At 35.3% G+C, this 16,663-nt stretch overlaps 2 protein-coding genes across 2 annotated transcripts; one reads left to right on the top strand and one right to left on the bottom strand.

Moving 5' to 3' along the window:
• Positions 1 to 414: 414 nt before the first annotated feature.
• LOC107428611 (glutamate--glyoxylate aminotransferase 2) lies at positions 415 to 6,151 on the bottom strand. Its single transcript, XM_016039177.4, has 14 exons — positions 5,822 to 6,151; positions 4,655 to 4,850; positions 4,253 to 4,318; positions 4,004 to 4,121; positions 3,706 to 3,787; positions 3,493 to 3,580; positions 3,220 to 3,378; positions 2,741 to 2,914; positions 2,514 to 2,645; positions 1,924 to 1,989; positions 1,746 to 1,810; positions 1,285 to 1,376; positions 1,029 to 1,185; positions 415 to 876 (listed from the first exon to the last, which is right to left on the bottom strand). Exons 2-14 carry the CDS (start codon positions 4,769 to 4,771, stop codon positions 747 to 749), a joined length of 1,446 nt encoding a protein of 481 aa, XP_015894663.2. The 5' UTR covers positions 4,772 to 4,850; positions 5,822 to 6,151; the 3' UTR covers positions 415 to 746.
• A 5,356-nt stretch (positions 6,152 to 11,507) lies between these two features.
• On the top strand, positions 11,508 to 15,365 carry LOC107428585 (transposon Ty3-I Gag-Pol polyprotein). The gene is made up of 4 exons (XM_060813125.1): positions 11,508 to 11,675; positions 11,898 to 12,620; positions 12,675 to 13,827; positions 13,933 to 15,365. The coding sequence occupies exons 1-4, from the start codon at positions 11,508 to 11,510 to the stop codon at positions 15,363 to 15,365; spliced, it is 3,477 nt and encodes a 1,158-aa protein (XP_060669108.1).
• Positions 15,366 to 16,663: the final 1,298 nt, after the last annotated feature.

Raw genomic sequence — 16,663 nt, forward strand, 5'->3', positions numbered from 1 at the left:
CGTCACCAATACTATGAAAAACTGTCACCAATACTGTAGTCCGCATGAGGACCGTCCGCACCATAAACGGACTGTATATATATATATATATATATTAAAACTTATATACAATTTTTGTAATTTATGTTACACGTGTAACTATTGTATGTAAAATACAAAAATAGAATGTGTAGCCCCAAACAAGTCCTCCCATTTAAATATTTACCATATTAAGTTTCCTTTTTTTTTTTTTCAATTTTTTTTATAGTAGATAGCACCTATCTTCGAACTATCAAGACTTAATATTGTATACTGCTTTATATATATATATATATATATATAAAAGAATAAGCCAAATTTCAAAATTTTAATATGTGTCTTGACAAATAATACCAGAAAAAATAAATTGTATCTAGAGAAAAAAAAGAATGAGAGTAAAAACTAAACATAAGGTAGCAATTTCAAATACCATTAAACTATAGTTATGGATTTCACATCCAACCCAGAGTTAGATATCTTAATAAAGTTTGCACCACCTCTACGATTCACAATAGAGGCCCGAGATGAGATATACCTAATCTATAGGACATTAATGTGAAAAACATATTCTTCGACAGAATGAAGTTTATACAATAAGCAGAAAAGGAAGAAAAGACCAAAAATAAAAAGGAAAATTAAGGAAAAAAAATAAAAAGACAGTTTTGAGAAGTTTAATTGAAGAGCTAGAAATGGGTGGATATATAATACAAGTTTATTTAAAGGGATTCTCACATCCTTGAATAACCCCTATGGTCTTCATACTGCTCCATGAAATCGTCGTTGAACTTCTTGAAACTGGACATGATTTCGGGCATGTCTTCCTCAGCTGGTAAGATGGTTGTCCTCAAATGGAACACCCTTCATGGACAAAAGTATGTTAATTAGGGCTTATAAACTTGAGATGCCGATAAACAGAATTTTTGTGAGCTGCTTTTGTTTACTATAATATTGCAACTCGTTACAGTAATTGTCAGAAATATGAGTATTTTAGACTATAAATATGTTATTACCCTTCTTTCTGCCCAAATCCTGAACCAGGGACTGTGGAAATGCCGGTGGCTTCCAAAAGCTTGAGACAGTAGAAAACATCTGGAACTTTTCCAGCATTTTTAGCAGCCTCTATGGCTTTCGGTGGCAAGCGGATTTGAGGGAATGAATACATGGCACCTAAACCAATATTAATGAGTGATTAATTAGCAACCAGGCATGAAATTTTTTTAACAAATTGCAAGAGGGGAAAAAAAAAAAAAATTATAGAAACTTTACCTTCGGTGAAGTTACAAACTACATTTCTGCAGCTGTTAAATCCGTCAGTCATTATTCTAGCTCTTCTCCTCAGTGATTCAAGGATCCCTTTGCTGCATGTTTCATTATTCATAAATCACAAGTACTTCTCCAAGAGGCCATCTCATGATAGCAAAGCAATTATATTAGGATCTTCAAAACACATGGTAATTCTCGTATACTTTTTAAAGGATGAGGACTTATAATCAGGTTGTTATTGTTTTCATTCATAGATACAATAGTAAAACTTCCATATCAATACTTTCATTGGAAGTTTCATCTCAAGCAAAGAACTATAGAAATAAATTTTAAAAGAATGTGAAAACACCTATTCTGATGGTGACCATGATCAACGTTCAAAAGCTCTGAATAATTTACATGGTTAATATTATGAACAGGAGGAAAGCATTCAGTCATGCAGAATCTATCTCAGCAAGCATTACCTTTCTCTAACAAACTGGTCATATGAAATATCTCCAGGTTTAAGAGGGTTGACCATCAGCCCCATCTGTAAACAGACAAACAAAAGAATATTTTGCCCTGAGTTTTACTTTTGAACAAAAACATCAAGGTTGGGTTCCATATAGAATAGAAAGCAATATTTTTATTTAGCTCACTCACAAATATTTGTGCAGGAACATTTGGACTCAGCGATATCGAAGCAACCTTATAGATCTCATCAACTGTCTGCAAATCATGACATGCAGATAATGAAATGAGCATTGGAAGTTTAGATAGATACTAAAATAAAGGATCCCAATTATGCTTGCATTTTATTCTATACATCAGAAGATGGTCTTTCTAGAGCCTGGGGAAATAAAATAAAAACTCCACTTTATCATGCTAGAAGTAATTGAATTCTTGTATCATTAGCTAGTAAATAATAACCCAAAGGTTGGAGTATTCAGGTTTGTTCCCATCTTATCTTCGTCTTTATGGTCCACAAACTTTGTTGTGTTTGGTATTTCCATTTAAGTTTAGTTCCTTTTTAGTTTTAAGAACCCAACAATGTATACCACACTTCTATAATACTGAAATTCTCAAGCATGTTTAAAACTGAAGAGTACATGAAAGCCAGTTAGAAAGCTATAATCCCTCTATAATCCAGACATTCTCAAGCACAGATAGAACTCTAAGTTTTAAAAAAAAAAAAAAAGAAAAAAAAAAAAAAGAAAAACGAAAACGAGTAGGAAAGCTATGGAGATACAAACCTGTGGAGGAATGTTAGTCATCTCAAAATATCCACCTCGCTGTCCACATTCACCCCAATATCCTTTGGATACAGTGTGGAAAGATACAAGCTGGACTTCGTTGCTTAAAGGTGGCCCCATATCCAATAAAACCTTCCAATGTTATAAGAATTAGTAACAACTTATTAACACATGTTTGAAAAAGTCAAGAAACAGATGGTTAGATATAGAATCAAATGGCTATGTACCTTTCTTGCACTTATAAATGGGCGCTCATCCTGGTATATATTCTGCTGATAAACCTCATCTCCAAGCAATACTAGGTTTTCTTCGTAACAGAATTTTATGATTTCTCTTAAATTGCCTTCACTAAGACATTGACCAGTAGGGTTGCCAGGGTTTATGATCACCATTGCTCTCACCTGATCATTGTATTTTACTACAGAGTTACTGGAGCTGGTTAAAATAAGAAAACTATGATAAGAAGAAAACAAAAGGTAACATTCAGAAAATAAATGGATGAACATTGGAGGATTTTATTTTAATTAAAATGTACAAATTGAAAACTTATCAGCCAACACTTCTACTATGGGGCCAGTCAAATGTAAATCCAGATCGAAAGCTCCTCCTTCCTATTCATCCATTCATCTAGTGGTACACTGGTAGTTTCAGAAAAGTTTCCCCACATCCTTTTTTCACAAACAACCCATATTAAAAGCATACTAACAGTTATTCCTTTGTAGCGAGCCTGTGCAACAGACTGGCGAAGGTCATTAACGTCAAGACCCCAATTCGCTGTCTCCTCTAGATAATATGGAACAAGAGAACCACCAAATAGTGATATTGCAGCTGAATAAAGCGGGTACTGTGGGACTGGAACCAAAATCTGGCAAGAAATAAATATTAAGAATATATGCGAGAAGAGAGAAGAAGTTAATCAAGAGTAGAATGAATAATAGAAGACAACCAATTTGCAGTATTATATGGGAAAATATATTACCCCATCCCCTGCATCGCGAATGATAGTATTTAACATCTGCATCACACCTTTGCTGGCACCATCTGTGAGAAATATGAGTTCTGGGTCACTGCCATTAAGGAAAAAAAAAACACAAACCAACACTTCAATTAACAACTTTGGAACCAATGTTAAGAACTCTACAGTCTCAAATAAGTTAACAAGAAAAAGAACTTTCGAATATCACATTATCACCTTGGATACCCATCACGCCTCTCAATGAACTCTGCAACTTCCTTTCTGATTCCAGGAACACCTCGGGAATCACTATATGCACCTAGATATATAAAGAAAGAAGAGAATTATTAAATTTCATTCCACTATGGACCCTCAATTTTGACAATCCAACGAAACATCTTTTCTATCTTCTAAGCTATCGTGGAGTAGAAAGAGGTAGTCAAGTATGTAATCCTCATTAAGATAAAAACTTCAATATGCATACATCAATGACAGAAAGATAGTAAAGATAACATAATTTGGTGAAAAAAGATACCTAGACCACCGGAAGTTAGTGAAAGATAGTGTTTAGCTCTTGCAATAGCATCAGCAGGGAAAAGGAGTCCTACATTAGGATCATCTAATAGAAATGGAGCTTGGCATAGGGCAACCACCTACAGCAACCATTTTCTTGATCAACATTAAATTTCTAGACAATAATTGCATTTACCATTAAACAAGTCAATCTGGCAAGAATGACACATTAGAAGGTGAAGAAAATAAAAATATGGCAATCATGATGAACCTGTCGAGGGAAGGTCAGTGGCTTCTGCCCTAGAGCATGAGGGTTCCCAACATTTGTGAAGATAATCTGTGGATGGAAAATTGAAATGAAGAGTCAGTAAGAATGAGTAAACAAGAATCCATATGCAGAAGATACAATGTAATCCAAAAACAAATTATTTGAACTGCTAAGAGTGGACTAGCCCATATCTCCAGAAGGATTTATGGCCTCGCAAGGACTAATAGCATATAAACTAATAGTGAAAAATAGTAATAGTAACTTTGGCTCAGGGATGAGATATTATCCAATAACAAAGTGATGTAATGTCAAATTTGAAAAGTGATGCATTTTAACTTTAATAAAATAATGCAGACCTGGAAAAATTACACAGCAAGCAAAACCAAAGAAAGCGAATATCTCTACCTTTTTTCCTTCCTTCTGGAGCTCAGAAGCTCGAAGATACAGCTCACCTCTAACAGCATATTGAACCTTCTTCACGTTTTCATTCAATAATTCATAGTCTAACCCCTTTGGTGGCATGTTGGCAAATAATTTCTTACAGGCGTTACCCAACACAAACTACAGGTAAAACAGGAAAGCTACAATTGCACTTTCTAACCTGAAAACACCGGAAAAGAGGCTTAGTATAACAAGAAAAGAAAAAGGAAGGTAAAAAAGAGACAACTACATTTGAATATAAGATTATAATTTACAAATAAAGCAAACTGTTACGATCAACGTATAGCAAGATGATGGCAATTTGCATATCAAGCCAGTCATGAGTCGTTGACCAAAAGAAGTACGAATATTCACTGATTCTCATGGTTAATTTAGATTTTTATGAGCTACAAATTTTCAAGTGGAACTATTTACCAATAAGGAGAAGATGACAGAGACTTTCGATAGTAAAATTCAATAAGGAGAAGATGACAGAGACTCTCGATGGTAAAAGTTGGGTTTAAAAAGATAAAAGGAAAAGACTGCAGATATACAATATAACTTTAAGTTAATCTCCTCTCCTCTTAGAATTACAAATTCAACATATCATCTCAAAGAATACTGTAAGCTCATATAAAAAACTCTTTTTCATAGTAAAAAAAATAAAATGAAAAACAGAGCTATTTGTGCAAGAAAAACCGCTAGGATCCAATTCCAATTGCATAGAAGAATTATAAACCATATACTTGGAGAATCATTTGTAGTATTGAGAACAGAGGGAACCAAACAGACTTCCAAGTAAAGAAATTGACTTTTATGACAATAAGACCCATATGAACAACAACAATCCCCAAATCCAACCGAAAAATCGAAAATTAGCAGAGATTAAAGAAACAAAAGGCTAAGTGGTCACTGATATCCCCTAAGCACTTACAGAATCATGGTTAAGAAATTAAACAAAACCCATAAACCCCATTAATTCAACAAGCCAGAAAACAATTAATGAACAGCACAAACTCCATTGATACAAAGTTATGAAACACTGAAAAAATTTTAATACCCACCAAACAAAACAGTCACTAGCATCTAATAGAAAGATAATCCACTAAACATAAATCTACATGGGATTAATTTCTCTCTCTCTATAGATACCTGCAAACTTCGCCTAGTCTCCCCGATCAGAAGAAGCCTGAGTCGTGGGACTCCTTAGCGTAGTTCTTAGCAGAGAAAAACGCTCACACGCAAAAGGTAGGAAACTTGGGAATGTTGGCCTTTTAAAGTGTTTTTAGTCTGACATAAATCGAAAGCCTTATTGAAATATTAATGTTAATGTGGCATTACGCTGACGCATTGGCAGCACCAGAGCCACTGAAAAATTATAACTGGATTATTTGGAGTTTCACAAATGAATCCAAAAGGATAAATCTCATGCAAGAGGTGTGGTTCAGCTTCAAACTACGAGTTCTTGGTCGATAACGGGACTTTTTGGGTTACTTCTCTATCTCTCTCCCATAGTGGTCGCTCTCACTCTCATAGTGTAGTGGTTGATATTTGCTTGGTTTAATTCTCTCTTTTATTTTTGGCAGTATGTAGGCATTATTTGCCATGTGTGTTATGTTGCATATATTTTTTTTAATGTGTGATCCAATTTTTATGATTTTTTTTTATTTTTATTTTTTACTTGGTTGTCCAATTTTTTTGATGTTAGATGCCAATCCAAAATGATCAGATTATGCTGTTTCTATGTATAAGTGTGTGTATATATATATATATATATATATACGCACACACCATGGTGATAAGATAATATAATGTTAATAATTTCATAAATGTTTGGTCTTTTAGAATGTAAACATGAAATATAAAATATTATAATAAAATTTGATGCGATAAAATTATTTAAAAATATATTTGTTATGTGGTCCTAGAGCCTAATCTAATAATATAGTCTACAAATTTGTGCTATCGAACTTCAAATCGCTTTACTCCTCCTAGTTGTCTATTTGATCTAATCCATCTTTGAAAATTTTAGATGGAAGCTGACAATAATTCACTAAGAACTATAAAAAATCATTACTTATTAGTACCATATTAAACCATAACGTTTGGTTTAAAATGTATTTTACAATGCCACAATACTAATATTTAGGAAATTTTATTTAACTTATTTTAATTTTATCATAATTACTATTAGATTTCACATTTTTTTAAAAGTCATCATTACATTTTATATATTAGATGTTTGCTAATTAATTTAACAGTCAAAAATTATAATTGTATTTTTATAGTCCTATTTAGATATAAAATACTAATTTTTAACTTTTTTAAACTTTTAACTATAATAATTATTTTAAAAATTTGATAAATGGATTTATCTTAATATATGTAAAAAAACTCTAAAAAAGTTTATAATAGTTTTAAAAAATATAATTATGATAAAATTGAAAAGGCTAAGATGAAATTTGTACAATAATCTTTTAGGCATTAAATTGGTCAAAAATCCTGATCAGTAGTTGACAACAACGAGAATGCTAAGAAATGGTGCTAAAACAATTGTAGTGGCAGAGCGAAAGATGCTTTTTGGTAAATGCAGAGCAAAGGATTGGCAAAATAAAAAAGAAAAAAATGAAGTACAAATTCATAATAAAGTGAAACACAACCTGGTATTGCAAGTTGAGCAGAGCATTTGAACTGCTGGCGCGAAGGGAATGTCTCTGCCAATAACATTTTTGCTTCATGAGAAAATGGTTTTTGTGATTTTTTTTTTTTTCTTCTCTGTATCAGGTGCAACAGAAATTGACAGAAATTGTATCTGTATGTTTGTTTAGAATAATTATACATATTTTATGTGAATTTCCTGCTAATCACATTCCAATTTCCAGAAATCTGATCCAACTGTGCATGGAAATAACAAAGAATATAATAATAAAATATTATTATGTTTCAAGAGGGAATCTTAATTTTGCAGGTAACATCCCGGAACCATAATTAATTAGAATCTCTCTTGCTTTGCATGTTATAATCATAAGTTATGCACGCACCATTATGAATCAAATTGGCTCAAAACAGCTAAATAAAACTCGATTACTGCCACATTAATCAATATTATTGTCATATAAAATTAATTTTGACCCCAAAAAAAAAAAAAATTAAAGTCAAAGGGTTATCTTCCATTCTAATAAAAGCAAGCATGTACTTTGCCTTCCTTCTCAACTACTAGCATTTGAAATGAAATTTCCCAATGCACTGGGATCATCAATTTTATAAGTTTGCTGTGATATCTATAAAAAAGAAATCAATGGCAAATTTCTTTGTAGCAGTTCTCGTTGTGTTCCTATCTATAAATGGTTTCTTGCTTATAAGCTCGGCTTCACTTGTTCCAGGAGGTAAATTTCTTCAAATTTTTATACAATCTTGGAATTCATAAAGAATTCAGAAGAACATCCCTTAATAAAAGTCCAATTTTTGTTTTATTTTATTTTTTTGTAAACCCAAAAGGCATGGATAAAGGATTAACGTGGTTTAGCAGCTGCCAAAGAAGATTCAAAAATATTCACCAGCTTTCAAAATTCAAAGGAGGAAAAGTATATTTGGAGAGCGGAATGTGGATTTCAAGCCTAAGAAAAGTGAAACCATCATCGCCACCAGCACCTACTAGGAACCAAAAAAAGATTAATACCAGAATTCATGGAGATCTCCACCCATTCAGCCATGCACCATTGAAGAAGATCATATTAGGAGTTGGAGAAGTTACTATAATATACTTTGTTCATTTATTGTTTTACACTGTTCATTTATACTATTACACTCCCTGAAATTCTTTTATACATTTTGATGAAAGAATTTCTTTTATACATATTTTAGATAATTGTTGGTTTAGGGGAGCATCCTTGATTGATAGGGCTGCAAGCTTTTCCTTTTTTGCTATTCTTTGTTTTATTTCCCCCAAAGTTATGAATGCATAATTAGGTTATCAAAAACAGTAATGCTATAGGCAAATAATTTGGATTAAAAAAAAAAAAACAAGCCAATGAATTAAAGATATATCATTTTACCATGGTACTTGGTAAACAGTTCAGTCCTCATAAATGAACATATAAATCATACCAATAAATTTGAGCTAATTTAACCTATTAAATTCGAGTAAATCTCATAATTTCTTTAATTTGATTAAACAATATTAAACATAAGATAAATTAGTTTGGTTAAGGTTCATACAAAAAAAAAAAAAAGAAAAAAGAAAAAAAAACTTAATCAAATGAAACCAACCATATATACAAACATACATACATACATATATATACTAGGTTTGGCCCACGTGCCGTGTATTGATGTGTAATAATATTAGTGTTATTAATCATAGATTGTTTTATACTAATTATTATAATTATTATTTTCAAAATAGATAATTTATAATAAAAATACATAATATTTGCAAATAGATATAAAAATAAATAAATAAATAAATGTGATAATTTACCTGGAAATAATCATATCCTATCCTGTTCTTTTATTTGCCCATTGCTGACTCTTTTTCTCTTCTTAGATCTCCAACTTACTCTCGTTTTGGCAACAAGAACTAAAAATAAAAAATAAAAAAATAAAAAAATAAAAAAACAGATTTTTAGTGATGATTTTTTAAAATATGTCGTTGAAAAGAAAAAAGCCAACACTTTTATGTAAAAGCATCGGCTATTATTTATAGATTTTTAATGACGTTTTTTTAAAAAAATATCGCTAAAAATGTTTATAATAGCTAACGTTTTTTAAAAAAAGTATCGCTAAAAGTGTTTATAATAGCTAACGTTTTTATTAAAAAGTGTCGGTTTTTCCTTTTTAGCAATGATTTTTCAAAAAACATCAAAAACCTATTTTTTATTTTTTGTTCTTGCTGCCAAAAGTGCTTCAAAATATTTATTTGTTGGTTTTGCTTGAAATATATTGCATTTAATTTTTAAAATTACATTGCTAATATTATAGAAGAATAAATCAAAATTAAAAAGCATTTTTTTTAATTTACCAAAAACAAAAGATCATTTCAATTAATACAATTTTAGAAAAGAAATACCAATTTTATGAGAAAATAATGAAATCATATTATAATACCAAAATTCAATTTTATTTATTTATTTATTTTTGTTCTTGCTGCCAAAATTGTTTCAAAATATTTATTTATTTTTTACTTAAAATATATTATATTTAATTTTTAAAATTACATTGCTAATATTATAGAGGAATAAATCAAAATTAAAAATTATTTTTTTAATTTACCAAAAACAAAAATTTATTCCAATTAATACAATTTTAATAGAGAAATATCAATTTTATGAAAAAATAATGAAAGCATATTGTAATACCAAAATTTAAATAAAAATATATATACATCTTATTAGTTCATGTTTAAAAAAAAAAGAAAAAAAAAAGTAGCTTTTAGTTGCTGTCTTGAGTGATGTGTGCTACTGAGATGCCACAAGTTTAAGTATATGAGAAGCCATGCCATGTTAGTGTGATTTCAAAGTCGTCGATTAGGAACTTTGTATTTAATAGAAATGAAATATCTATTTTATCTTTGGCATACTATTGTAGAATGAAAAAAAAAAATAGATTTGGATAAATAAAATTGTAAAAAAAAAATAATAAATAAAAAACAAGGAAAAGAAAAGCCAAAACACACAAAAAACAATCATTTTTTAACCATTTTGGACAATAAAACATAACCAAAATTTGGGAGCCCTTCTCGCGCTTATAGTATAGACTAAAGGATATATATATATAGAGGAAGTCTATAGTAAGGACCGTCCTGACCAAATTCCTACGGACAAAAAACGTGATATTTTGTAAGGAGTTCTGTTGACCGTTCGATTAAACGAATGGTTCAGATTTTTTTTTGGGCCAATCAGAGGCTTTCTCCTCTCTCTTTCTCTCTCGTGGCTTCTGGGGACTCTCTCCTCTCTCTCTCTCTCTCCCTCTCTTTCTCTCTTCTTCTTCTTCCTATTCTTATTCTGTCTCCACTCTTCCTCCACCACCTCTCTTCCTTACTTCAATGCCACCATTATAATCTTTTTTCTTTCCGGGCTCTTTCTTTCTCTTTATCTATTTTCTCCTTTTTTTCCTTTTGTTTTCTTCTTCTCTTTCTCACAGAATACCAACAAACGTAGAAGCTCAAGGGAAAAAAAGAAGAAAAGAAAAGAAAAAAGCTCAAGGAAAATTAAAAAAAAGCCTAACAGAGAAAGAAAACATGATTTTTATAGGGATTTCGAGGATGCCAATGGAGATTCTGCAAAATGATTGATGTTTCAATTGTGTTATTAATTTTGGGGGGTTTAGGTTTGTGATTTAGGGATTTTGGAATTAGGATGGATGAAGCTCAGGGTAGCTCCAATTCGCTGCCTCCTTTCCTTACGAAGATGTTGATGAGGACGTGGGTTCATGGGACATGCATGGGGAGGGGTTGCTTTGTTCTTTGACTTGGTCCTTTGACCTGGTCTTGAGCAAACACGTTATATTTGTTATTTTGTAATGTTTATTATGTGGTTTCACTTAGTAGGCTAGGCTAACGTTTATTTTGTTATGCTGATTAGTTAGTGGGCTAATATTTCTCTATTTCTGTTAATTATGTGCCTATAAAAGGCTTAGGATTGTCAATAACAGCAAAGGAAAAAGAAAGGAAAACAATAAAGAACCCAAATTCGCTCTTTCTCTCTCTAGTTTCTCTCTCTAATTCCTCTCACTAGATTTCCCTCTCTGTTTTGCTCTGTTTCTCACTAACCAAAACAAAGGACTCCTTCACACCAAGCCACCCAACATTTTTGGTATCAGAGACCAGGTTCCACATTCCATGGAGACCCGAGGAAAGACAAATGCAGAGTTTCGAAATGAAGTTAACGAGATGTTGGCTCGGCATGAGTCTAACTTTGATCAAGTGCATTCCACGTTGCAACAGTTAATGACAGAAGTTCAACATCTGCGGCTCCAAAATTCCCATATGAGTGGGGGAACCCAGGATGTTAATCCTTTTGCTCCTGCTGAGCCCACCTAACCTCTTCCTCCTCCACGGACGAATTCTTCAGGAACAGACCAAACTCCTCACCTGTCTTTCCCACGGTTCAACGGCGAAGAACCTTCGGCCTGGCTTTATCGAGCAGAACAATATTTCGAGTTCAAAAACATACCAGCAGATCAACACGTCCAGCTTGCTTCCTTCCACTTGGATGGAATTGCTTTGCAGTGGTACCGTTGGTTAACGAAAATCCAAGGCCCATCAACATGGCCAGAGTTCTCTAAGTCATTACTTCACCGCTTTGGTCCCACAGACTATGAAGATCCCTCGGAGGCATTAACCCGACTTAAACAAACCACTACCGTGGAAGCCTACCAAGAATCCTTTGAGAAGCTCTCTCATCAAGTGGACGGGTTGCCTGAAAGATTCTTGATTGGGTGTTTTGTAGCTGGTCTTAAGGATGAAGTCCGACTCGATGTCAAGATTAAGCATCCACGTTCTTTAGCTGAGGCCATTGGAGTAGCCCGATTGATAAAAGAAAGAAACTATTTACACCGTCGGACTACCACAAACCTAAGAGCAATACCCACTGCAGTAACCCCTAAGGTCAACGTAAATCCAACACCTGGGCTTTTGGGTCCCCCACCGATAACTCGAAACAACTCCATTAGACCAGGTTCTGCTGCTCGACGAGTCTCTGCTCAAGAAGCCCGGGAGCGACGGGAGAAGGGACTTTGTTATTACTGTGATGAGAAATTCGCTCCAGGACATCGATGCATGAAACCACAGCTATTCATGATTGAGGACTCATTGGAGACGGAGGAAGAAGAGAACGTACCACAAGAGGATGACCAGGACGTTATTCCAGAAATTTCTTTCCACGCTATCTCAGGAACTGATCATCCGCAGACTCTCCGAGTGACCGGGAGAATTAAAAGCCGAGATCTCATGGTACTCATCGACGGGGGAAGCTCGCATAATTTCATCGATCAATCCGTGGTGTAGAAGCTGGGCATACCCATAGATCATACCAAGAAGTTTAGTGTGATCGTCGCCAATAAGGAACGCATTGAGTGCGTTGGAGTGTGCCGCTCCCTTCAGGTACGAATACAAGGATATACCCTTTTTGCTGATTATTATGTTCTTCCAGTCGCAGCTTGTCCCTTAGTTCTGGGAGTTCAATGGTTGGAGACTCTGGGCCCTGTAAAGGTGGACTACAAGCACCTAACCATGTCATTCAAACAAGGAGAGAAGGAGTATACATTCCAAGGGATAAAACAGCAAGGTTTGGAAGCACTTAACGACAAGGAGATTCAAAAATTAAAAGGCCTCTGTGGGACTGGGTTTCTAATCCAGCTCATGCCCACGAACTTGTCTACCGAAAGCCAAGTTTATCCCGATGAGTTGAATGATCTCTTATATCAATTTCAGCCAGTATTTGAAACCCCCAAGACTCTCCCACCTCATCATAGTCAAGATCACCATATTCCTCTCTTGCCCACTACTAAGCTCGTTAATGTGCGTCCCTACCGTTACCCATATTATCAGAAAGCTGAGATTGAGCGTCAAGTGCAAGAACTTCTGCAAGCTGGTCTCATCCGCCCAAGTAGAAGTCCATTCTCTTCTCCTGTTTTGCTTGTCAAGAAAGTCGATGGCGAGTGGCGTTTTTGTGTTGACTATCGTGCATTGAACAAAATGACTGTCAAGGATAAATTTCCGATACCTGTGGTGGATGAACTTTTGGACGAACTCCATGGCGCCATATACTTCTCCAAATTGGACCTTCGTGCAGGTTACCACCAGATTCGAGTTTGTGAAGATGACATTCCTAAAACGGTGTTCCGAACCCATGAAGGTCATTACGAGTTCGTCGTAATGCCATTCGGATTAACGAATGCCCCTGCAACCTTCCAGAGTATCATGAACGACCTTTTTCGGCCGTATCTACGAAAATTTATTTTAGTTTTTTTTGATGATATACTGGTATATTCTAACTCATGGGAAGACCATCTCAGGCACCTCCACATTGTCCTAACAATTTTGATTGCAAACCAGTTATATGCGAAAAAGACTAAATGCCGCTTTGGAGTCACATCTGTCGACTACTTGGGACATATAATTTCAGTAGGTGGAGTCTCTGTAGATCCTTCCAAAGTGCGTGCAGTCGAAGAATGGCCCACACCAAAGTCCGTTTGAGACGTTCGAGGCTTTCTGGGGCTCGCCGGTTACTATCGGAAATTCATTCGAAACTTTGGAACCATAGCCGCTCCTTTGAACCGGCTATTAACTAAAGATGGTTTCCAATGGAACAAAGAAACTGAGATTGCCTTTCATGACTTAAAAGTGGCATTGACAACAGCTCCTGTCTTAGTCCTCCCCAATTTCTCCAAACCCTTCGTGGTGGAATGTGATGCAAGTGGCGTGGGCATTGGGGCGATACTTACCCAGGATAGAAGAGCCATAGCTTATTTTAGCGAGGCTCTCAAAGGGGCAACACTTAATCTCTCTACATATGAGAAAGAGATGATAGCCATTGTGAAAGCTGTACGAAAGTGGAGACCATATCTGTTGGGCAAATCCTTCACCATTCGAACTGACCAGCGGAGTTTAAAATTCTTAATGGAGCAGAGGATCACCACCCCAGCCCAAGCACGGTGGCTTCCGAAGCTTATGGGGTACGACTACACCATTGAGTATAAAAAAGGACTTGAAAACCAAGCTGCTGACTCTTTGTCCAGGAGAGTAGAAATTCAATTTATATCTGTGTCAAAACCCCAATCAGATTGGTGGATTCAATTGCAGCAAGAGCACCAAGAGGACCCATTCTATCAATCACTCACTCCCAACTTGCAGGTTGTTAATAGAGATGGAGTTTGGTTCCACCACGATAAAATTCTTCTTAATTCCACATCTTCTTTGGTTCCTATGTTAATCACCGAATGTCATTCTTCCCCTACGGGCGGCCATTTTGGAATCCAGAAGACGCTCTCTCGGCTTCGAAGTGATTTTTATTGGGTAGGCATGAGAAAGATGGTCAAAGAATTTATTCAGCAATGTGGAATATTCCAAAGAAACAAGTATGATAACATGTCACCAGCGGGACTCCTCCAACCGCTTCCAATTCCTGAACGAATTTGGTCCGATGTGTCCATGGACTTCGTTGAAGGGTTGCCACTTTCCTTTGGCTGTTCTGTCATTATGGTGGTCGTGGATCGACTTAGTAAGTATGCTCACTTTGCTCCTCTTAAACATCCTTTTACTGCATTGAAAGTAGCAAAATTGTTTGTACAACATGTTGTACGGTTACATGGGATGCCAACCTCCATTGTGAGTGATAGAGATAAGGTTTTTGTGAGCACGTTCTGGAAGACCCTCTTCCAATTACAAGGAACCAAGCTGAGAATGAGTTCTAGTTACCACCCACAAACAGATGGTCAAACAGAAGTGGTGAATCGAACTCTAGAGCAATATTTAAGGTGTTTTGTAAGTGACCAGCCTCATAAGTGGGTGGAATGGTTACCGTGGGCTGAGTATAGCTACAATACAATGGTTCATTCTTCTACCAAAATGACTCCTTTCGAAAGTGTATATGGAGTTTCTCCGCCCACTCTTTGGACGTATACCCCGGGGACTTCGAAGGTAGAGGCTGTTGATGGTTATTTGCAAGAACGAGATGCACTGCTTCGAGCTCTTTGAACTAACTTGCAGCAAGCCCAGGAGCGAATGAAAAATCAGGCCAATCAACATCGCCGAGATGTCATCTTTCACGTTGGAGATTATGTTTATCTAAAACTCCACCTTCATCGGCAATCATCGGTCGCATTCCGAAGTTCCCTAAAGCTTTCTCCTCGGTTTTATGGCCCTTATAAGGTATTGGAACGCATTGGCCAGGTTGCCTATCGGCTTGACTTACCATCGGGCTCAAAGTCCAAAATGTTTTCCATGTTAGCCTCCTACGCAAGCACATGGGTGCTATTCCTGTTGTCTCATCCCAGTTACCTTCTACATCTGAGAATTCCACTGTCCTCCCGCAACCGAAAGCCGTTTTGGATCGTCGGGTGGTGCAGAAGGGGCGTTACCGACCACGCACTGAAGTTCTGATTAAATGGCAAGGAGCTCCTGCAGAGGATGCCACGTGGGAAAATGCCTGGAGATTGAACCGAACCTATCCTAATTTCATTTTTGAGGACAAGGATTCTTAAGGGGAGGAGAGTTGATGAGGACGTGGGTTCATGGGGAGGGGTTGCTTTGTTCTTTGACTTGGTCCTTTGACCTGGTCTTGAGCAAACACGTTATATTTGTTATTTTGTAATGTTTGTTACGTGGTTTCACTTAGTAGGCTAGGCTAACGTTTATTTTGTTATGTTGATTAGTTAGTGGGCTAATATTTCTCTATTTCTGTTAATTATGTGCCTATAAAAGGCTTAGGATTGTCAATAACAGAAAAGGAAAAAGAAAGGAAAACAATAAAGAACCCAAATTCGCTCTTTCTCTCTCTAGTTTCTCTCTCTAATTCCTCTCACTAGATTTCCCTCTCTGTTTTGCTCTGTTTCTCACTAACCAAAACAGAGGACTCCTTCACACCAAGCCACCCAACAGATGTATGAGATTATAGATGATCCTTTAACCGATCCGTTATGTCATGGAGTTCCAGTAATTAAAGCCTTATTGTGTGGAATCCACTTGAGTTTGCTAGGGATTTGTTGCCCAGATTCTTTAAGCACAATGACTTCAAAATTATTTAATTTTTTTTATGCATCTAATTACACACCCAAAAGAAAAGTTAAATAAAATTATTATTTAACTTTTTTTTTTATGCATCCAAACCACCTGAGTTTGCCATTGCTTCCTTCAACAGACCTTTATAAATGTTAGCTGAAATTGTCTTGCTCTGCAGTCATTTTGCGATCTGTACTCCTCTTTCTAGTTACCAAAAAAGCAGATGCAGGTTCACCAGCATAACCAATGTACATAAGATTCTTCATGCCACAAGT

Source organism: Ziziphus jujuba, chromosome 12 (assembly GCF_031755915.1).
Source record: "Ziziphus jujuba cultivar Dongzao chromosome 12, ASM3175591v1".
NCBI lineage: Eukaryota > Viridiplantae > Streptophyta > Magnoliopsida > Rosales > Rhamnaceae > Ziziphus > Ziziphus jujuba.

Excerpts from the sequence above, each read along its gene's own strand:
- LOC107428611 (XM_016039177.4), bottom strand. The coding sequence starts at position 4,771 with ATGCCACCAAAGGGGTTAGACTATGAATTATTGAATGAAAACGTGAAG. Across the intron at positions 3,581-3,705 it reads AGGCGTGATGGGTATCCAAG|TGACCCAGAACTCATATTTC; the intron begins GTGATAATGTGA and ends CCTTAATGGCAG. Across the intron at positions 1,990-2,513 it reads TGACTAACATTCCTCCACAG|ACAGTTGATGAGATCTATAA; the intron begins GTTTGTATCTCC and ends CATGATTTGCAG.
- LOC107428585 (XM_060813125.1), top strand. The coding sequence starts at position 11,508 with ATGGAGACCCGAGGAAAGACAAATGCAGAGTTTCGAAATGAAGTTAAC. Across the intron at positions 11,676-11,897 it reads TGAGTGGGGGAACCCAGGAT|TGGTACCGTTGGTTAACGAA; the intron begins GTTAATCCTTTT and ends ATTGCTTTGCAG. Across the intron at positions 12,621-12,674 it reads TTAAAAGCCGAGATCTCATG|AAGCTGGGCATACCCATAGA; the intron begins GTACTCATCGAC and ends TCCGTGGTGTAG.